Consider the following 24,082-nt stretch of genomic DNA (forward strand, 5'->3'; position numbering starts at 1 on the left):
CTCAAGATCTGAGCCGAACCGGCATCGGGAAAGACGGGGTGCCGGCTGTGACTGATAGCCGGCACCCCAGTGTAACACCCGCGATCGGAGTTGTCTCCGATCGCGGGTGCTTAACCCGTTAAATGCCGCGGTCAGCGCGACCGCGGCATCTAACATGTATCTGGGGGGTCTTTCCCCCACGATCGGCCCCCCCGAACCGTTTTCGGGGTGCGCCGATCGTTGCTATAGTAACTCTGGGGTCCGATCTGGACCCCAGAGTTACCTGCAAGAATTGCCAGTAAGATGGCGTCTGTGACGTCATCTTACTGGCACAGTGCCAGCCTATGCAAGTGTATAGGCTGACACTGATAATACTCTGCAATACATCAGTATTGCAGAATATTATCATGAAGAAGCAATCAGATGCTTTTTATAATGTCAACAGTTTAACCCAGGAAGAGGTACGGCGCCGCCTCGCATCCACTAAGATAGATAAATCACCTGGGCCAGATGGCATACACCCCCGGGTTCTGCATGAATTATGTACGGTGATAGACAGACCGTTATTTTTAATATTTGAAGATTCACTGAGGACTGGTTATGTTCCACAGGAATGGCGCATAGCAAATGTGGTACCAATATACAAAAAAGGATCAAATAGCGATCCTGGAAACTACAGACCCGTAAGTCTAACTGCTGTGGTGGGGAAAATATTTGAGGGGTTTATTAGAGATGCTATCCTGGAGTATCTCACTGTGCACAACCTTATAACCCAGCGTCAGCATGGGTTTATGAGAGATCGGTCCTGTCAGACTAATCTGATTGGTTTCTACGAGGAGGTAAGTTCAAGACTGGATCTGGGGGACGCTGTGGATGTTGTATATCTGGACTTTTCAAAGGCATTTGACACCGTGCCACATAAAAGGTTGGTATATAAAATGAGACTGCTGGGAGTAGGAGAAAATCTGTGTATCTGGGTAAGTAATTGGCTTAGTGATAGAAAACAGAGGGTGGTCATTAATGGCACATTCTCAGATTGGGTTGATGTTACCAGTGGAGTGCCACAGGGGTCAGTATTGGGGCCACTTCTTTTTAATATTTTTATTAATGACCTTGTAGTGGGTTTACACAGTCAAGTTTCAATATTTGCAGATGATACTAAGCTGTGTAAAGTAATAAATACTGAGGTCGATAGTTTAGCATTACAGAGGGATTTGTGGAAGCTTGAGGGATGGGCAGAGAAATGGTTGATGAGGTTTAATGTAGATAAATGTAAAGTTATGCACTTGGGCCATGGAAACAAAAAGTATAATTATGTTCTAAACGGTCAATTACTTAGTAAAACTGAAGCTGAAAAGGACTTGGGCGTATTGGTGGATGGTAAACTTAATTTTAGTGACCAGAGCCAGGCGGCTGCTGCTAAAGCAAATAAAATAATGGGATGTATCAAGAGAGGAATAGATTCTCATGATAAAGACATAGTTCTGCCCTTATACAAATCCCTGGTCAGACCACACATGGAATATTGTGTACAGTTTTGGGCACCAGTATATAAAAAGGATATAGTAGAGCTGGAACGGGTGCAGAGGAGAGCAACCAGGATTATTAGGGGAATGGGAGGACTAGAATACAATGACAGATTACAAAATTTGGGCTTATTCAGTTTAGAAAAAAGACGACTGAGGGGAGACCTCATTACAATGTACAAATACCTGAACGGACAGTACAAGGATCTCTCCAAAGATCTTTTTATACCTAGGCCTGTGACCAGAACAAGGGGGCATCCTCTACGCCTAGAGGAGAGGCGATTCTACCATCACCATAGACAAAGGTTCTTTACTGTAAGAGCAGTGAGACTATGGAACTCTCTGCCGCAGGAGGTTGTTATGGCGGACTCTATGTACATGTTCAAGAGAGGCCTGGATGACTTTCTGGAGAGAAAAAATATCACAGGTTATGTGGATAAAACATTTATTTAATTCTTGAAGGTTGGACTTGATGGACTTGCGTCTCCTTCCAGCCTTATATACTATGATACTATGATGTCCCATGGTATAAAAGTGAAAAAGTAAAAAAAAAAGTTATTCAATAAAAAAATAAAGTCATAAATCACTAAAAATGCCCCAAACCCCCAAAACATATAAAGAGACATATAACTCAAAAAAAAGTCTAAATCATAAGACAAACCCCACATATATAGTATCACCGCGTCCGAAACAACCCGTAGAATAAAAGTAAATCATTATTGAACCCGCACGATAAACGCCGTAAAAAAAAACTGTTATAAACCCTCCAAAAATTATGATTTTTACCTTTTCAATCCCACAAAAAATGCTATAAAATGTGATCAAAAAACCATATGTACTGCGACATGATACTGGTGCAAAGTACAACATGTCCCGCAAAAAAAAAGCCATCAACCAGCTCCGTAGCCAAAAAAGTAACAATGTTATGCCACTTGGAAGACGGCAATACATAAATGATAGATTTTTCCCCACATTAGGGTTTTGTTTGACAAATTTAGTAAAACGTAAGAAAATATATTCATGTCTGGTATCCCCGTAATCGTATCAACCCATAGAATAAAGATAACATGATTATTAGTCTATACGGTGAACACCAAAAAAAAATCCAAGTAAAAAATCCAGTACAGAATTGATGCTTTTCTACTCCTGCCCTCAAAAAAAGTTCCTAAATTTTCAACAATAGGTGATACCAACCCCAAAATGGTAACATTGGAAAAAGCATCTCATCCCGCAAAAAAAATGGCATCACATGGCCCCAATAACGAAAAAGCGAAAATTTTATAGCCTTCAAAAGGGGCCAATGAGGAAACTAAAATCCTGGCAGCTGCAGCGCCCTCCTTCCCTTCTGCACCTCGCTGTGCCCCCATAACACAAGTCACAGCCACATGTGGGGGGTCTTTGTACTCAGGAGAAATTGCAGAACAAATTGTATGGTGGGTTTTCTCTTTTTATCTTTTGGAAATGTGTAAATTTTAGGGCTAAATGAACGTATAAGGGAACAATATGACCATTCTAAATTTCACCTCCATTTTGATTCAATTACTATGAAGATCTCAAGGGGTTAACAATCTTCGTAAAAGCTGTTTCTGATAGCTTCAGGGGTGCGGATTTGAAAATGGGTTGGTTATATAGGGGGTTTTGATGCTAAATATGTAAAATTTCATTCAAAACTGTATTTATCCCCAAAATAGTCAATTCTGAAAATCCGGAAAAGCGATATTCTTTTTGTAAGCCGCGTGACATCAAAATAAATTATCCAGACATTTCACAAATTATGAAAATGTAAAGTAGACAAATGGGAAATGTTATTCAGCAACTTATTTAGGTGGTAAATCGATCTGCCTGAAAACGCAATGATTTTGAATTTCGAAAATGGCAAATTTTTCCAAAAATTGATCATATTTTCTTTTTTTTGTAAATAAACGCAAAACTTATCTGCCAAAATTTACCACTAAAATGAAGTACAACATGTGGGGAAAAAACAATCTCAGAATCGCTTTGATAAGTAACAGTGTTCAAAAGTTATAACCGTATAAAGAGACGCAAGTCAGAATCCAAAAAATCGGGCTGAGCCTTAAGCTACAAAATGGCTGCGTCCTTAAGGGGTTAATATATCCAGATTACCTGTAGTGCTCCAAGCTTACTACGGAATCACAGGTGAAAGCAGATCTCAGCTGTTGATGGCACCATACCCCAACACCTAGGATGCTCCAATTTGTTGGATTAATATTCAACTTCGATTAAGCAATGATTTTTGTACTTGTTCTGTTCGGATTTAAAGTAAAGAATCTTTATATTGGAAGTTTCTATCCAATGCAATAACTTTCCATGTGATGTAAAGTCAGTCATAAATGCTGCTCCTTGTCTTCTGTTGATTCTTATTGGCATAGTTGAGTTCAGCTCCACCTGTTAAGAGGATATCAATACCTGTGCAGAATGTACCTTCCGCTGCCAGGAACAGAGCAGCATTGGCACACTCCTCAGGTGTCCCCATTCGACCTAGAAGCTAAAATCAAAAGACACACATGATAAATGGGATTATTTACAATAGACACAAGCATGTAATAGATCCAGCACTCATGGAGTAAAAATAAAAACAGCCTTGTTTTTTTATGACAAATACAAGGTTGTATGTCATAAAACGTATATGCTCACCTACATGTTTTGGACAATTCATATTTGTGTCCTCAGTCATGGTCACAACAGCTGGCTTGTGCAGATTTAAATACTCAAACACAGTTGAAAGGACAGACTGATTGCACATGCTCTCTTTTCATAATAAATGCTCATAATAATAGATAATTATAGAAACTAAACAGTCTAAGGCTACATTCACACGAACGTATCGGGGACTTATATAAGGCCAATGTATATACGGCGTATATACGTCCCCCATACACGGCAATGGGCGCTCCGTTCCGTAGTCGTGAGAAAAATAGGACATGTCTTATCTTTCGCCGGAATACGGCGCCGTCCTGGAAGAAGCCTTGTAGGCGAAACCCTGGGTTGGGCAGCTTTGTGGAGCTAGCGTCCCGCTATTAACTTTGATGCGCAGTTTTACTTGTGTTTTGTGAGTATGTTTTTTAATAAATTCGAAACCTGTTGAAACACACTACACCATCTGCTTGTATGTTTCTCGTGGCAACATCGTCTGATAAGAATCATTTAGAGACGAAAGGAAATGGATATCTAACGCTATAGGAGAACAATAAGAAGAACTTTGGAGCTGCGGCTAGAGGAAAATTAATTTTCTCAAAAAATTGTTTTGCCTGTGACATCTCTGCTTCCTGGGCTGGAGCACTGGCTTGTGCTGCACACTTCATGGTTCTGAGTAATGAAGTGTCGTTCGTGAACAAGACCGCTCTAAGTGCCGGCTCTGGTTTGTGAATGACTCACTCAACCCCGCCCCCAAACCGCCTCACCACACCCAATACAATCGGGTTAAAAGTGGAGTGGCATGGGGTGATTGACTGGCCTGTGGCTCCCTATTATATATTTATCACCAAGAAGAGCCGGAATTCCCAAGTTCTGTGACTGATCTCTCACTGAGACTGGACTATAGACTGACCATATGCTCCCACCCATAAGGGGTTTTATAAACTCCCCCTTATGATGTGGCAAACATTTGTCCAACCAGCACACTCCTTCCTTAGTGTAATGACAGAGCATATCATTGGTTAAAACAGTTAACTCATGACCTCTCAGACAGAGGCTTGCAGCTGTAATTACTAAGTCTATCATGTAAGAGGCCTCTGAGTGAGTTGAGCAGGCTCACTGGACAACTCTTGACAAGGAGAGGGACAAAACCTAACTGACCTATGCACTGGCAGGGTTGTCGCACAACCACTTCCCAAAATCAGGGGTGCGGGTCCTCTTCTTATTAGGTCATGCATGACACCAAATATATGGCTAATATATGGCTAATGCATAAAGCCAAAAATTGAATGTATTTACTTTATATGTTTAATTAATTATTTTTTTACACATAGGGTTTTTTTACTCCACATCACAAAACCAAGATGTAACAGCCCTTCTACCTGTGCATCCTTCCCTCCTAGGACCATGGCATCTGGATCAGCTGATTGACGGGACAGCTCCTCCCACATTGGTGTCCATATGTTTCCTGGTGATATGCTGCGGGCACATAATGGTGTTTTATAGAATGTAGAAATGACCTCAGAATGCAAAAAATTACATCAAATCCAATCTGATTTATTTCCATTGTCGTAAATAATAAGAATATCCTATCAATGAACTAAACTTATCTTGGGGCCATGGTCTATTTTTTATGTGAGCAGATGAAGACTGCTGGAGCGCCAGTTGGGATTATGCAGTTTTGGGGATTCTGATCCCTGGTGTACAGTGTATACAGTCATGGCCATAAGTTTTAAGAATGATACAAATGTTAATTTTTACAAAGTCTACTGCATCAGGTTTTATAATGCCAATTTGCATATACTCCAGAATGTTATAAAGCGTGATCAGCTTAGAAGCAATTATTTGCAAAGTCAATATTTGCCTAGAAAATGAACTTTTTACCCCAAAACACATATCAACTTCAGGCCTGCCTTAAAAGGAGCAGCTAACATTGTTTCAGTGATTGCTCCATTAACACAGGTGTGGGTGTTGATGAGGACAGGGCTTGAAATCAATCTGATTAAGTAAGAATCCCACCACTGGACACTTTAAAAGGAGGCTGGTGCTTGGCATCATTGTTTCTCTTCTGTTAACCATGGTATCTCTAAAGATAACACGGTCAGTCATCATTACACTGCACAAAACTGGCCTAACAGGGAAGAGTATCGCAGCTAGAAAGAGTGCACCTCAGTCAACAATCTATATCATCATCAAGGAATTCAAGGAGGGAGGTTCCATTGTTGCCAAAAAGGCTCCAGGGCACCCAAGAAGGACCAGCAAGCACCAGGACTGTCTCTTAAAAGTGTTTCAGCTTCGGCATCGGGCTAAAAGCAGTGCAGAGCTTGCTCAGGAATTGTAGCAGGCAGGTGTAAGTGCATCTGCACGCACTGTGAGGCGGAGACTCTTGGAGCAAGGCCTGCTGTCAAGGAGGGCAACAAAGAAGCCACTTCTCTGCAGAAAAAAACATCAGGGACAGACTGATATTCTGCAAAAGATACAGGGAGTGGACTGCTGAGGACTGGGGTAAAGTCATTTTCTCTGATGAATCCCCTTTCCGATTGTTTGGAACATCTGGAAAACCACTTGTTCGGAGAAGACAAGGTGAGTGATACCACCAGTCTTGTCTCATGCCAACTGTAAAGCATCCTGCAACCATTCATGTGTGGGGTTGCTTCTCAGCCAAGGGAATCAGCTCTCTCACAGTCTTTCCTAAAAACACATCCATGAATAAAGAATGGTACGAGAATGTCCTCCAAGAGCAACTTCTCAAAACTGTGCAAGAGCAGTTTGGTGATCAACAATGCCTTTTCCAGCATGATAGAGCACCTTGTCATAAAGCAAAGGTGATAACTAAATGGCTCAGGGAACAAAACATAGAGATTTTGGGTCCATGGCCTGGAAACTCCCCAGATCTTAATCCCATTGAGAACTTGTGGTCAATCATCAAGAGACGGGAGGACAAACAAAAACCAACAAATTGTGACAAAATGCGAGCATTGATTGTGCAAGAATGGACTGCTATCAGTCAGGATTTGGTCCAGAAGTTGATTGAGAGCATGCCAGGGAGAATTGCAGAGGTCCTGAAGAAGAAGGGTCAACACTGCAAATATTGACTTGCTGCATTAACTCATTCTAACTGTCAATAAAAGCTTTTGTTACTCATAATATGATTGCAATTGTATTTCTGTATGTGATAACATCTGAGAAACACACATAAAAACCAGTGGGTAACAGATCATGTGAAATATAATATTTGTCATTCTCAAAACTTATGGCTGTGACTGTAGAGATAATGGGGCAGATTTATCAAGCAGTCTGAAAGTCAGAATATTTCCAATTGCCCATGGCAACCAATCACAGCTCCCCTTTAAAATATTCATGAGCACTGGTGAAATGAAAGCTGAGCTGTGATTGGTTGCCATGGGCAACTGGAAATATTCTGACTTTCAGACTGCTTGATAAATCTGCCCCAATGGGTATGATCATGAGGAGATAAATAGTGGAGCTACGGAAGGAAGCAAACTGCTGTCCGCCATGGCTATGGAGCCCCTGATATGTGCAATAAGACAACACCTGCATTATGGTGGTGTGGTGTTGTGGTATGAAGGTTCAGATGAGAGCATAGCACTCTGCGTATCATCTTGACAGAGAAGCAATCTACTGTCATAGTAGTAATGTCCCCAATTAGTCAGCAGCCATAGTATTTTCCAATATTCTAACATTTTTTGGAAGTTGCCATATAGTGCATGTAACAAGGATGATTTTAACTATCTCTACTATTTTTACCAGAGATGTTAATCTCTATCTGGTTCTTTGATTATGGACTGTTAATCATATATTGCTTCATTTGTGGATTTCCTTTTTGTGAACTTTAATAGTAATATACCAGGATTTTGCGTCACTTAACATATACACTCACCGGCCACTTTATTAGGTACACCATGCTAATAACGGGTTGGACCCCCTTTTGTCTTCAAAACTGCCTCAGTTCTTCGTGGCATAGATTCAACCAGGTGCTGGAAGCATTCCTCAGAGATTTTGGTCCATTTTGACATGATGGCATCACACAGTTGCCGCAGATTTGTCGGCTGCACATACATGATGTGAATCTCCCGTTCCACCACATCCCAAAGATGCTCTATTGGATTGAGATCTGGTGACTGTGGAGGCCATTTGAGTACAGTGAACTCATTGTCATGTTCAAGAAACCAGTCAGAGATGATTCCAGCTTTATGACATGGCGCATTATCCTGCTGAAAGTAGCCATCAGATGTTGGGTACATTGTGGTCATAAAGGGATGGACATAGTCAGCTCAATTGGTACCAAGGGGCCCAAAGAGTGCCAAGAAAATATTCCCCACACCATGACACCACCAGCCTGAACCGTTGATACAAGGCAGGATGGATCCATGCTTTCATGTTGTTGACGCCAAATTCTGACCGTACCATCCGAATGTCGCAGCAGAAATCGAGACTCATCAGACCAGGCAACGTTTTCCAATCTTCTACTGTCCAATTTCGATGAGCTTGTGCAAATTGTAGCCTCAGTTTCCTGTTCTTGGCTGAAAGGAGTGGCACCCGGTGTGGTCTTCTGCTGCTGTAGCCCATCTGCCTCAAAGTTCGATGTACTGTGCATTCAGAGATGCTCTTCTGCCTACCTTGGTTGTAACGGGTGGAGATTTGAGTCACTGTTGCCTTTCTATCAGCTCGAACCAGTCTGCCCATTCTCCTCTGACCTCTGGCATCAACAAGGCATTTCCGCCCACAGAACTGCCGCTCACTGGATGTTTTTTCTTTTTCAGACCATTCTCTGTAAACCCTAGAGATGGTTGTGCGTGAAAATCCCAGTAGATCAGCAGTTTCTGAAATACTCAGACAAGCTCTTCTGGCACCAACAACCATGCCACATACAAAGGCACTCAAATCGCCTTTCTTCCCCATACTGATGCTCGATTTGAACTGCAGGAGATTGTCTTGACCATGTCTACATGCCTAAATGCACTGAGTTGCCGCCATGTGATTGGCTGATTAGAAATTAAGTGTTAACGAGCAGTTGGACAGGTGTACCTAATAAAGTGGCCGGTGAGTGTATATTTCAGCTGATTGCACACCTTTTTCTAAACTGCGTCCCATTTTGGGGCTGTGGCACTCCTTTTTTTGATATGGGCACTCTACATGTTGTCACACCTCTTTTGTGACAATGTGACTGTGCCATCCCACATATCGAAATTACATTACAAGTTTGTTGAGAATTTCCTAGGCCCCAAGGAGCTCTCCCCTTTTTATGGATATTATTTAAAGGACATCTACCACCAGTTTACTGGTGGTAGAGCGTCTTAATTAGGCTGCTTGTTCAGTCTAGGGGATGGGGGGACTATTTTTAAGAAGTTTTCGGGCATCTTTATTAATGAAGTAATAACTTAAAATTCATGCTCCCAGCTGCAAGCCGCCTCCTGCTCCCGGCTGGGAAATTGGAGAGAACACATGCCCCGCTCTCTCCACGCACCGGACCCTCTGAAGTCATCGTCCAGATCGTAATTCCCCAGATGGGAGCAGGAGGAGACTTGCAGGTGGGGGGTGAAAAAAATCAATAGCCGGGCAAGCCGAGAGGCGCTCGGGCACCATCTGCCTAACCACCTCCGTCTGTTTTACAAAGTTTCATTAAGAAAGATGCCCAAAAGCTTAGACTAGACTTAACGAGCAGTCTAAATAGGACACTCAACCACCAGTCTACCACTAGTAGATGTCCTTTAAGTAACATTTCAGTACTTTTATGTTAGCAGTATTTCTAGAAGGTTGGATTTAAGAAAGACTATATATTTTAATTTCATTTATGACAAAAGACAGTCTTACCTGTTTACTCTTACATTGTACTGACTTTCATCCACAGACATGGCCTTGGTCATTGCTGTCACTGCACCCTAGTTAATAATGCCAAGACACAACACAAAATTATTCGCCACTAAATTATTCGTTAATTTCATATTTGTTATTGTAACATCATTTGGATAGAAAATCACAAAAAAACATAACGAAATGTGGTACATCTATCAAAAGTTTATAAAAGTAGAACAGCATGGAAGCAGATAGATATAAGGCCACATGCACACAACCATGCACAAAAGTTGAGCCGCAAACAACAGATTGTTGCCACTGTTTGTGGCCCCGCTGACATGTCCATTCAAAGTGCCCTTTCAAAGACATGGCGTCTCACTGTTCCGTGACCATGCCTAATTCATGTACGGCCATGTGCAGGAGGCCATGCTGCACCAGATTTAACATTGTGTCTAATGCTTAATGCTTAATTATTTATTCCATACATTCCAGGAGGCACACAGGTTTTAGTGTGTAATCTATAATGCCCTTTTATTGTACTAGTCCAAACAGTATCTAAAACACTTGATAAATGTGTTGTGGCATATCTAGGAGAGTCAGGGCCCCATAGCAGACTTCTGAATGGGGCCCCCCTTCTGGCATAAAAATATACATATATATAAACATACAGACCCATATTTATTAAGGCCCTTGTGCCAGTTTTCTGTCAGACATTGCAGGTTCTTTCAAGTGCAAACACAGGTATTTAAGAAGTGTCAGCACCACATATGTGGCGCAGCTGCACTATATCCGGCGCAACACAAATTTCTGGACATAAAGGGGGGTTTCAGAGCACAGTCGGGTCCAAAAGAAGTCTGTTGAACGCCCGCCCCATGTTAAAGGTACACCAAAAAATAGTTGGTGGAGAAGTGGAGGGCGTGTCAGATTCCTGATGAACGGGCTCCACAAATTTTGAATCTGGCGCACCCAGCACATATGCAGTTTGCACTGATTTTGCAAAATGTGGGCCACAGTTCTTTATTCATACACACACTCTTATACACCTACACAAACATACAGAGCATATACACATATACATACACACACATTGCCATATACATGCATACAACATATATACACAAACTGTATATAAACACTATAAAAGATATACATATACATCATATACACATAAATATCACATATCACACATATATTATATACATACTATGCTTTACAATGTGCAGTAAAATAATATAATGGTGCACATCCTCCATTCTTTATTGTCATGTTGGATGATGGGGCCCCCTGACACTGTGGGCCCCATAGCGGCTTCAATGGCTTCTACCACTGTAGTTACGCCCCTGTAAATGTTGCACAAGGCAGTCAGTTCCTTGCCACAAATTATGTTTGATTTATCATAAACAGATAAATAAAATATGCCCTGATTTAACAATCACAAAAAGGTAAAAGTATCAATCGTAACATTACAGGAAAATCTTGCGTATTAAAGACATCATACCTTTGTGGCAACATAAGGTATTGCATGTTTCTGACCAATAATGCCAACAAGGCTTGAAACATTGATAATGTTCCCTTGAGTTTTTCGTAGATGTGGTAAAGCATACTGAAATATACAGGAAAAATAAAGAAAATGTAACATATATGGCAACATAAGACACTATTACAAACTATAGTTTAAACTGTAGTGAAGCTCATAATACTGTTGAATAATACTCCCAAACGAAGAAAAGTAATCCAGCGTCTCTGGGGAATTTGCTTATAAGACTTTGCTTTTATTGAAGTTCCAAATAACATAAAACCATTAGGCAAGGTACACAGCCTCTATTGTCATGGTCTGCAGGAGATGACCTTTTATTACCAATAACCCAGATTTCTATCCAGTAATGTCAAGGTGTGATCATATGGATAGGTTTCAGGTTGTTGTAGAAAAAGAGCTTACTAAACTAAAGTCACAATGTGACTCTTTTCATGGTAAAAAGAACTTAACAAGCTCGGAGAGAAAGTCTCTACAAGATCTGAGAAACAATACAGACTTAGTTATAAGAAGTGCGGACAAGGGGGGTTCTATTTTCCTGATGAATGCTACCCTATATAAAAAATTGAATGAATCCATGCTTAATGATGTCAGCACCTATTGTAAATTAAGCAGTGATCCTACTGCTAATTGTCAAAAAAACCTACAGAAACATCTAAATGAGGGTGAAGCTTTGGGAGTTACTCAGAGAATACTTGGTGAACAGGTTTCCTGTCATGCCGGTCTTCCACTCTCTCCCCAAGGTGCACAAGGGGATTTTCCCTCCCCCCTGTCGACCCATTGTCGCAGGAATTGGCAGTCTTGGGGAGAGACTGGGAGACTGGCTTGACCACTATTTACAGCCATTAACTATGGTAACCCCCAGCTATTTAAAGGATACTAAACACGTACTACAAATAATGGAACACATTAAATGGGAGAATACTTTTCGTTGGGCGACTTGTGATGTAACCTCGTTATATTCTTCAATTCCACATGAGCAAGCTTTATTCTTTCTCTCCAGACATTTGGAGGAATTCAGCACTTATTCTGCTGAAGTAAAGGAATTTATTCTAATGTCAACAGATTTTCTCCTTAAAAACAACTTTTTTATGTTTGACTCTCAATATTATTTGCAAGTGGAGGGGGCTCCTATTGGAGCAAAATTTTCCCCCTCCCTTGCAAATATTTACATGATCCAAGTGTTTTGTCTTTTTGGAATCCAATCCACATAGGTCGTCTGTGGAGTGGTTCGGTCGCTTCATAGACGACCTGTTGTGGATTTGGAAAGGTAGTCACTCAGAATTTACTGATTTTGTTGGGTACCTCAACACCAACAATATGAATTTGAGATTTACCTCCCAATTTGGAGACAAAATTGATTTTTTAGATGTTACCTTAACAGGACAGGGAGATAAAGTGTTGGTGTCACCTTTTCGAAAAGCAGTTGCAGGCAATACCATTTTGTTGTCCATCTCATGCCACCCCAGACATGTGGGGGATAATATCCCTTATGGTGAATTAATTTGACTACGCAGGAACAGTTCTACAGACTCAGTTTTTAATGAACACGTCACAGAATGGGAAAATAGGCTTTTGCGAAGAAAACACAAAGTTTTGACTTCAGCTAAAAAAAGAATTAAAAACATTAACCGCAATGATTTGCTAAAGAATAAACATACAAGAGAGGGTAACTGTGAGGGTATGCCCAACACAAAACCAATTACATTTGTAACAACATACAGCAAACAGTTCAATCAGATTAGAAACATTGTTAACAAATATATACCAATTTTGGAGCAAGATAATAATGCTAGAATATGCCTTTCTCATGGAGTTAGATCCATTTCAATAAAAGCACTTACAATTGGATCGATTGTATCACCGAGTTTATTTAATAGCAAAAAGGATAGAGAATGCAATTACAGTTGGTTGCATCATCCAGGCAACCATAAGTGTGGACATTCCAGATGCCTAGTGTGTGGCTTTTTGACCATCACCGATCATTTCTTTTCATATACAACCAAAAGAAAGTACAACATAACTACTTACATCAATTGCAATACAACCTTCACTATTTACTTAATATCCTGCACTACATGTGAGAAACAATATATTGGATGCACCACGAACTCCCTTAAGACCCGTATTAGAAAACACCTCTCAGATGTCAAAAACACTAATCTACCAAATATGTCGGCTGCCTCAAAACACTTTCGTGATTCACATAACGGGAACTGTGACACGTTTAGGTGGCAAGGAATTGAAAAAGTCACCAATAAGAGGTGAGGATCATAGAAAAAAACTTATGAATAGGGAAACATAATGGATGTTCATCCTGAAAACTGTCCAACCTTTAGGTATGAATTTAAGACAGGACCTAATCTTATGGTATTAATTTCAAATACATTGTGGTTTTTTTTTTTGGTTTTTTTTACTGTCTTTTGCAATACCCTAATTCTGTCTTCCGCAGCACTTCCAATACCAGTTCCATTGGATTCTAATGTTCTTTTCCTGTTTTTACTCGTGATATTTTTCATGTAGTTTTAGTGTTTAAGTCAGTGTATAGACCTGCATTTACACGGTACCCACCACCTTTCTTACGGCACCCTTTTTTAGTATTTCATAAGTCTTTTTAAATTTGTATATGATCGCGATCTTCCTGGAGGCGGAGCATCTTTGGTCATGTGACGTGTGTCACGTGACTGTGACGTCACGAACCGGGTCGTGTGTCACGTGATTGTGACGTCACACGCCGAGAGAGACCGCGATCTTTAAATAGCTGTAATGCACTTTATGAAAGTAGACCATGAGTAAGCTCACCTGAGCGAAACGCGTGGTCATGTCCTGCAGACCATGACAATAGAGGCTGTGTACCTTGCTTAATGATTTTATGTTATTTGGAACTTCAATAAAAGCAAAGTTTTATAAGCAAATTCCCCTGAGACGCTGGATTACTTTTCTTCGAATTATATCGTAGACCCGAAGTCTGTGGGGTCCAATTGGTTGTCCGTGCACAAGGGGCCGCTAGAAGAAGGTGAGCTGAACCCTTTTTGATCTTATTGATGTGTTGAATAATACTGTTGAATAATCTTGTCACTGCAGTCATATTAGTAAATAGAGGTTGAAATTAGCAGAATATGCTAATTTTTGTTACATCCTTATGATATGGTTTTAACTTTACCACCAAATACCATTAGATGTACCACTACTGGAGAAAGATTTCTGTTATAACTAGTTTTTGCTAATTACTCTAACCAAGGATAGCTACTCTTAACCCATCCAGGACCAGGATATTTCTGGTTTTTGGATTTCTGTTTTTTTTTCTCCTTGGTTCTTCCACAAGCCATATAATTTTAAATTTTTCCATTTACAAAGCTATATTGTATATCTGCGTCCATGGCGGTTATATTGACCGTGGCAGTTACCAGCAGTTGTCAGTAGTGTAATACCATTTACATTGGTCAGCCATGAAAGGCTTAGAGACGTGAAAGAATTTTAAAAATAAAAAATGTAAAAAGTAAAATAAAATAATTTATTACAACTTTCCTTTCAATGTAAACTTGCTAAACAGCTAGAGAGCACAGGTTCCTAATTGTGCATAAAGTTGACACTTTGGGATAGGTTTAGAGATTGCATTAGCTTTCCCACAAAAATGTTTAGTCTCTGGTCCGCTATGTACATGTCACGGGCGGGCTCACCCGTGCCCCCCGAGCCTCGCAGGCGCGGTGCCGGCGCGACTCACCTCTCCCCGCTCCAGAATCGCTGCTAGGTTCCCCGCCTCCTAGGGCGCGCGCGGTATCTTCAGGAAATTTAAAGGGCCAGTGCACCGCTACTTGGTGCACTGGCTGATCACTTCCCCTTTAAAAACCCTGCACCTTCCTCACACTCTTGCCGGATCTTTGTGCCTCACAGCCTTAGAGAAAGCTCTGTTGCGATTTGCCTGCGTTCCAGTGTCTCTTGCGTTCCAGTGTCTCCTGCGTTCCTGTGTCTTCTGCGTGCCTGACTCCCTCCGTGTTCCTGTGTTGCCTGACTACCTCCGTGTTCCCGTCTACCAGTGTCCCTCCGTATTGCTGTCGTGAGTTCTGTGTTCCCGTACCCTTCTGCTTGGACCTCCTGTTGCTGACCCCGGTTTGGATTCTGACATTGCATCTCTGCCGTCTGCCTTGACCCTGTGCCTGGACTTTGACCACGAGATTGATTGCCGTTCTTGTACTTCAACCTTGGCCGCCACTGCAGACAAGTCACGCCTGAGGAACGACCTGGTGGTACCACGCCGCAGCTTGTCTAACCCGCTTTGCGGCGGGCTCTGGTGAAAACCGGGTACCACTTAGACTCCGGTCCCAGGTAGTGGCTTGAGTCATCGTCTGCAGTGGTCCTGTGGATCCACTACCTGCAAGCCTGACAGTAAGATCCGGCCATGGATCCCGCCGAGGTTCCGTCTCCCAGCAAGCCAGATCTTGCCACTATTGTGATCCACCAGTCTCGGCAGATTGCTGCTCAGCGAGATCAACTGGAGCAAGTCACCGCCATGCTTCAGCAACTGTTAGCCAACCAGCAACAGCAACAGGTACCTGAGGCTGCTCTCGTGACCCCTACTGCTCCGACTAGTCTGCCTGCTCTTGAACCTAGAATGCGGTTGTCTATGCCTAGCAAGTACGACGGTGATCCCAAGATGTGCCGGAGTTTTATTACCCAATGCTCCCTGCACATAGAACTTATGCCGACCCAATTCGTCACGGAGCGATCTAAGGTGGCATTTATAGTCAGCCTTCTCTCGGGGAAAGCCTTGGCCTGGGCTACTCCCCTTTGGGATAGGAACGACCCACTTACGGCTTCTCTTGCAGCCTTTTTGTCTGAATTCCGGTCAGTATTTGAAGAACCGGCTCGGGCCTCCTCCGCAGAGTCAGCTCTATTGAATTTGCGTCAGGGGAATTGCTCCGTGGGAGAGTATGCGGTCCAGTTCCGTACTTTAGCGTCGGAACTTTCCTGGAACGACGCGGCCTTGTCTGCAGCTTTTAAAAAAGGTCTGTCCTCACAGGTTAAGGACGCTCTGGCTGCTCGTGACCTACCATCTTCTCTGAGTGGGCTCATCTCCCTTGCCACCCGGATTGATGTGCGCTTCAGGGAGCATGCCGAAGAGTCACGTTTCGAGCAGAATCCAGTCCGACCACGACGCCTTCCTCGACTAGCTCCTGTCTTCCAAAGACCGTTCCAGTCTCCAGTCGTACCACCTGCAGAGGAGTCTATGGAGGTGCATAGAGCTAAATTGTCTCCTCAGGAGCGTATCAGAAGACGCCAAGGAAACCTTTGCCTCTATTGCGGTAGTCCTGAGCATTTCCTTGCATCCTGTCCTATCCGACCCCAACGTCCGGGAAACGCCAGCACCTAGGGTTATTGGGAGAAGCGTCCCTAGGTGTGAACAGTGCTTCTCCACGCTTGTTGATTCCGGTGCTGCTCAACGTTGGTTCCGGCAATCAAACCCAAGTATCTGCCTTTCTGGACTCCGGCTCCGCTGGGAACTTCATGGATGCTGCATTGGTTTCCCAGTACCACATTCCAGTGATTCTTCTTGATAAACCGCTTGTTATTTCTTTGGTCACTGGACAAATTCTCTCGGACCCAGTACGGTACCGCACGGAGCCGATAATCATGCAAGTTGGTGCTCTGCATAAGGAGACTCTGTCCTTCCTGGTTCTGCCACGTTCAACCTGGCCCCTCCTGCTAGGTCTTCCGTGGTTGCAGTTCCATTCACCAGTCCTTGATTGGAGGACGGGGGAGGTTCTACTTTGGGGCACTGACTGCCATTCTCGTTGCTTGGATGCTCTTCACCCTGTGCCTCTCATGCTAACTTCCGTAGTTGCCAGGTCTCTGAAGGACCTTCCGGTTTGCTACCGAGACTTCGTCGATGTTTTCTCTGAGAAGCAAGCAGAGGTTCTGCCTCCTCATCGCCCCTATGACTGTCCCATTGATTTGCTGCCGGGTACGTCTCCTCCACGAGGTCGGGTTTATCCGTTATCCGTGCCCGAGACTGAAGCCATGTCCGCTTACATAAAGGAAAATTTGCAAAAGGGGTTCATCCGCAAGTCTTCCTCCCCCGCTGGAGCTGGATTTTTCCTTGTCTCTAAAAAGGATGGTTCCCTCCGACCCTGCATAGACTATCGCGGTCTCAACAAGGTTACGGTGAAGAACCGCTATCCTTTGCCTCTCATCACCGAACTCTTTGACCGTCTACGAGGTGCCAAAGTGTTTACCAAGCTGGATCTGCGAGGAGCATATAACCTCATCCGAATTCGGGAGGGTGATGAGTGGAAGACAGCTTTCAATACTCGTGACGGGCATTTTGAGTATTTGGTAATGCCCTTTGGTCTCTGCAATGCTCCAGCGGTATTCCAGGAGTTTGTTAATGATATTTTTAGAGACCTGCTCTACTCCTGTGTTATCGTCTACTTGGACGACATTTTGGTGTATTCTTCAGATCTCCCCTCTCACCAAAACCACGTCCGGCAGGTTCTCAGACGCTTAAGGACTAATCATTTATACGCCAAACTCAAGAAGTGTCAATTCCACCAGAGCAGTCTTCCGTTTTTGGGGTACGTCATTTCTGGCCAGGGACTCCATATGAATCCTTCTAAATTGGCAGCCGTTCTTCAGTGGCCTCGCCCAGTGGGACTGCGTGCTGTTCAGAGATTTCTGGGCTTTGCCAATTACTATAGACAGTTTATTCCACACTTCTCTTCACTTGTGGCTCCTATTGTGGCATTGACTAAGAAGAATGCCAATCCTAGACAATGGTCTCCAGCTGCTGAGGAAGCCTTTACTAAGTTAAAATCTGCCTTTGCCTCTGCGCCAGTACTTACAAGACCAGATACGGAGAAACCTTTTCAGTTGGAGGTTGATGCTTCATCCGTCGGTGCTGGTGCAGTTCTTACCCAGAAGGGGCCCAAGGGTCGTACCTTCACCTGCGGGTTCTTCTCGAAGACATTCTCTCCTGCCGAGAAGAATTATTCCATTGGAGATCGGGAATTGTTGGCCATAAAGCTGGCTTTGGAGGAGTGGCGCTATCTCCTGGAGGGGGCCCGTCACCCGGTTCACATTTATACCGACCACAAGAATCTCCTGTACCTCCAGACCGCTCAGCGACTGAATCCTCGTCAAGCCCGTTGGTCTCTTTTCTTCCCTCGGTTTGATTTCTTAATCCATTTCCGTCCTGCGGAGAAGAACGTTAAGGCAGATGCTCTCTCCCGTGCTTCGGATGTGGTTGGAGAAGACCCTGTGCCCAGTCATATTGTGCCTCCAGAACGTCTGGTCCTTGCAGCTCCAGGGGACCTTAGGCAGCTTCCACCAGGCAAGACGTACGTCAGACCTGCCCTTCGTAAGAGGATCCTGATATGGGGACATTGCTCTCGTGTGGCTGGACATCCTGGAGTGCAGCGTTCCATAGCCCTTATTTCCCGGTATTATTGGTGGCCAGACTTGGCCAAAGATGTGCGGGATTTTGTGGGTTCCTGCATCTCCTGTGCCCGAAACAAGTCATCACGCCTCAAACCTGCCGGTCTCCTGATGCCGTTGCCGATACCCAGCCGCCCGTGGACTCATGTGGCCATGGACTTCGTCACTGACCTGCCATCATCCTTGGGGAATACTGTCATCTGGGTGGTAACCGACCGGTTCTCTAAAATGTCCCATTTTGTCTCCTTGCCAGGTTTGCCATCTGCTCCGCGTCTTGCCAGCCTGTTCTTCTCCCACATCTTTCGGCTGCATGGACTCCCATTGCACATTGTTTCGGACCGTGGGGTCCAGTTTGTCTCCCGTTTCTGGCGATCCCTGTGTAACCATCTTCAGGTGAAATTGGACTTCTCGTCAGCATATCATCCTCAGTCGAATGGACAGGTAGAGAGAGTCAATCTTCGGCACTTCGTCTCGGCCCGCCAAGATGACTGGTCTTCCTTGTTGCCATGGGCGGAGTTCTCATACAACTCCCTGGACTCTGAAGCTTCTGGTTCTACTCTCTTCTTCATTGTTTATGGACAACATCCACGTCCTCCTCTCCCTCTGCATGTGTCCATGGAGGTTCCTGCTGTCGACGAGTTGGTATGAGACCTTAAGACCATTTGGGAACAAACTCGCCTTTCGTTGAAGCAGGCTTCCGCCCATACCAAACTCCAAGCGGATAAGAAACGCAGGCCATCTCCTGTTTTTTCTCCTGGGGACAAGGTCTGGTTGTCAGCTAGATACATCCGGTTAAAGATTCCTGGATACAAGCTTGGTCCACGGTTCTTAGGTCCGTTCGATGTTATATCCCGCATAAATCCGGTGTCTTACAAGCTGCGCCTTCCTTCCACCATGCGCATCCCGAACTCCTTCCATGTCTCTTTACTCAAGCCTGTTATTCTGCACCGCTTCTCACGGAAAGTACCTCCTCCTGCTCCGGTGGCTGACTCCTCAGATATTTATGTGGTAAAGGAGATCCTCGACATGAAGACTGTAAAGGGTAGGCGGTTCTTCTTGGTTGACTGGAAGGGGTTCGGGCCTGAGGAGAGATCTTGGGAGCCTGAAGACAACATCCTGAACCATGATTTACTACAGAGATTTTTACAACCCAAGAAGAGGGGGAGGCCGAAGGGGGGGGGGGTACTGTCACGGGTGGTCCCGCGACCCATATTGCGGGTCGCGGGCTCACCCGTGCCCCCCGAGCCTCGCAGGCGCGGTGCCGGCGCGACTCACCTCTCCCCGCTCCAGAATCGCTGCCAGGTTCCGGCCACGCGCGTCCCCGCCTCCTAGGTATCTTCAGGAAATTTAAAGGGCCAGTGCACCGCTAATTGGTGCACTGGCTGATCACTTCCCCTTTAAAAACCCTGCACCTTCCTCACACTCTTGCCGGATCTTTGTGCCTCACAGCCTTAGAGAAAGCTCTGTTGCGATTTGCCTGCGTTCCAGTGTCTCTTGCGTTCCAGTGTCTCCTGCGTTCCTGTGTCTTCTGCGTGCCTGACTCCCTCCGTGTTCCTGTGTTGCCTGACTACCTCCGTGTTCCCGTCAACCAGTGTCCCTCCGTATTGCTGTCGTGAGTTCTGTGTTCCCGTACCCTTCTGCTTGGACCTCCTGTTGCTGACCTCGGTTTGGATTCTGACATTGCATCTCTGCCGCCTGCCTTGACCCTGTGCCTGGATTTTGACCACGAGATTGATTGCCGTTCTTGTACTTCAACCTTGGCCGCCACTGCAGACAAGTCACGCCTAAGGAACGACCTGGTGGTAGCACGCCGCAGCTTGTCTAACCCACTTTGCGGCGGGCTCTGGTGAAAACGGGTACCACTTAGACTCCGGTCCCAGGTAGTGGCTTGAGTCGTCGTCTGCAGTGGTCCTGTGGATCCACTACCTGCAAGCCTGACAGTACATACATGGATACACGGTGCAATTCATGGTGAAGGATATCCTCCAACTACTGACTGTAGGTCCTCAGTGTCATGTGACTTTCTAAATGCCCTGGTGTCTCATGCTTGGCTTTTGCCATACTGCAGCTATGGGGAACATGGGGTTATGTAGAGAGGGGAGAAGAGGATAGATCAATCAAGCTGTGTCCCACATTTTAAGGGAATATCTAATATCATTGTTTAAAGTTATACTTTTCTGCACTCTATTCCCTTTAAAGACAGTTAAAAGGGGTTTCCCTCCAAACAACTTAGGCCCTACTTGTTGATCGGTGGGGGTCTATGTGATTCAGTATCCAGCAGATCTGTTTTCTTCTTTGGAATAAGTGTAATGACTGTCTAAGACAAGGATCCAAGAAAACCCTACTGAAGGATGTCAAGAATTTTATAAGCAAATCTTCTGTAGATCTCAAACGTAAGCCCGTCTAGTTGAATTTCCTGAAATAGATTGCTATGTTTGGAACAATTCTTCCACTTCAATAGACCTATCCAGGAAATCAGATTCCTCCAAAAAACACCTATTAGCAAGGAATCAGAAATACACTCTGATCAATGTATTTTCTTGAAAACTGAAACACTCCGTGCAAATAATACTTGGACCTGTTGAAGCTGACCCCTACTGTGTTTTAATCTCATAAATGCTCTGGTGTCCTTGTTGAGTTTTAATAAAATCTGAAAGGGTTTTCACTGTTTTACCTTTCTCTATAAGTGGTTTCTCTCCTGAAAAAAAAATCTGGCATTCTGGACATCTAAAATTGCTTTTGAGCTTCCTGGGCCTCAATAAAATTACCCATTTCAGAAGGGTTTGAGGAAAATTGATGCTGGCTTTGTTCCATTTTTCAGAGCAGTTCCTCTTCTTTCTGTCTACATGTCTTTGTTTGTGGTAAAAAAAAATCCTCTTTTGTGCAGTGCTCTTATTAAATTCCCAAACGAAATAAATAACCACCTGATTTGGAACACAGACTCCAGTAACAACAGCTAATGAAAATCTACTCGAAAATAGGAGGGACAACAAGCTCTCTTCCTCCTGTTATAATCATAGCTAAATAATCAGAAACAGAATGTGCCTCATATTTCATTGTTTTAATCTCCTAACATAAACTAGTTACAAGGTGCAAGATCAATTATTGACAAACAATTATGTTGCAATCTTTATTTTTTTGTACAATGTACCTCAATAAAAACGGTTTTCATATCATAATACCATAATACCATATATATATATATAGAGGTTAGTTATGGTATAAAGTGAACTTCTATGCAATTTATAGGTAAGCTCTTGAAACTAAAAACTAAATACAAAGACAAATTACATAATTTACAAATTGTGATTATCACGTGATTGATAATTACCTTTGCAGTCAGAAAATAGCCAATTAGATTCAAGGTTAGAAGGTCTTGAAACTCCTGGGCACTTGTATTGTCTATGATTTGTTCTGGAGGATCTAGAATTACATGGAGAGCAACCATGTTAAAGAAGAAGACTGCTGTCTGGTACGGCCATTCATGATGGTGCTTATAAGGGCTAGACTCCAGCTGATAAAGTACATGACACAGCAATTTACCGTTAATGATGTTGTCTTGTCAGCCACTGAGTTGTGGCTTAGTCAGAAAAGGCTTTAAAAAAGGACCTTAAAGAAGACCTATCAGGGTGATTCGGGAACACTAAACCAACCACAGGTCTTTATAGAGCTTCTCTTAGGGTGCAAACACAGCCCTCAAATTGCAAGGAGTCGAGTTTTGTGTTTTCATATCAAAAACACATTTACGCTCTTCCTGTGACTGAAGGATTTTTGATGACACCATCAAAGGCTTGTCAGCCAAGCACATATTGCATCTATATACAAATACATATTACTAGAGGATCAACGAGCCCAGCAATGATACCAAGATCATTTGGTTATGCACATTATCAAAGGTTTTGAGTATCCACCAAAAGATCCTCACAATCAGCTCCTGCCATTCATACCTAGAACAACAAGGGCTAGATACTGAGTAAGTGAGTAATCACTATAAACCATGTACTGAACTCAAAATGATGCTAATTAACCAACTTATTCACAAACAACACCAGTTATGCTCATAATAAAGGGAACTGGTCAGGTCTCCTCCTATTTAAGGAAAAGAAGAGACCTAACAATCATACTGGCTAGGGAGAAGTCAGGTCGAAGCACCCTGCAACATCCCCCACCGGGGCCTAGCCTTTTCTTGGGGCCCAGGATACCGGAGTGGCTAGCGATTGCAGCCTAGGGCACACTGGTGTCACGGTGCTTGGTATGGGGACCGGAGGACTGTCCTACAGCCTGGCAGGTCTCCAGCAATTGGTGTGTGCAATAAATAAGGAGGGATAGGGTGATGTACTGGTTCTCCCTGGGGCAACCCCTGAGTGTCTGTAAGATAAGTCCCTGGGTAATGGATGGGGAAGCCCGTGGTGATAGACAGCCCTATTCAGGGATCAGACGGAGGCAACGTTGTGCAAATCAACTCACGGTTCTTCATTGAACAACAGGTAGCAGGCAAAGGGCCTAAATGGTCTAACAGCAGATTTGGATTCTGGTACTGGAGTGGTCGTGGAGAGTGGTCCTCAGGAATAAGCACCAGGCTCGTAGTAGATGCTGGCTGGGATAATTGAGGTGAAGCTGTGTCCAAACTGTGGAAGCTGCAGCTCTCTTGACTCAGTTCCTGGGATTGGGTTCTCTGGTAGCACTGAAGGTTTGCTCCACACTGACTCTCTCTTCACTCTGTCCATGTGCTAAGAGGCCTGTGCTCCCACTGCACAGGGGTTTTATACTCCCCCTGGTCAGGTGGTAGCACCTCTCCAATCACACTCCAGTTTACAATACAGCCACATATTTGGATAAAATCTTACACTCATTTAACTATTGCCTGTCCAGGCAGAGGCTACAGCTGCAGATTACCTGAGATTTCCCTGCATTATCTCTTGGGTGAGTTGCACAGGCTCACCAGATGGATCCTGACAGGTAGAGGGCCCTATCCCCCCCCCCTATAGGCCCCTTTGCCTATATGTTGGGAGGGGTGTTGCACAGCCCAACAGACTCCATGTGCCTGGCTGTTTTAAGACTATGGGGCACATTTACTAAGAATAGTGCAAACTGCACTAAAAGTGTGGTTGCCTGTGTAAAATACAGTGTGGCATGGGCC

At 43.8% G+C, this 24,082-nt stretch overlaps 1 protein-coding gene across 4 annotated transcripts in view; it reads right to left on the minus strand.

The window, feature by feature from the left end:
- Positions 1-290: 290 nt before the first annotated feature.
- The window catches only part of HSD17B14 (hydroxysteroid 17-beta dehydrogenase 14), a 51,610-nt gene continuing 27,818 nt past the window's right edge, over positions 291-24,082 (minus strand). The window contains exons 3-7 of one of the 4 annotated variants that reach the window (XM_072110411.1): positions 22,274-22,365; positions 11,476-11,580; positions 9,996-10,063; positions 5,543-5,639; positions 291-4,011 (exon numbers count right to left, since the gene is read on the minus strand). In XM_072110411.1, coding sequence (XP_071966512.1) covers positions 3,847-4,011; positions 5,543-5,639; positions 9,996-10,063; positions 11,476-11,580; positions 22,274-22,365 — 527 coding nt within the window. In that variant the 3' untranslated portion in view covers positions 291-3,846. The remainder of the gene's footprint in view (positions 4,012-5,542; positions 5,640-9,995; positions 10,064-11,475; positions 11,581-22,273; positions 22,366-24,082) is intronic. The other 3 variants (XM_072110409.1, XM_072110408.1, XM_072110410.1) reach the window with 3 other exon arrangements.

The sequence above is a fragment of the Engystomops pustulosus genome, chromosome 6 (assembly GCF_040894005.1).
Source record: "Engystomops pustulosus chromosome 6, aEngPut4.maternal, whole genome shotgun sequence".
Classification (NCBI taxonomy): domain Eukaryota; kingdom Metazoa; phylum Chordata; class Amphibia; order Anura; family Leptodactylidae; genus Engystomops; species Engystomops pustulosus.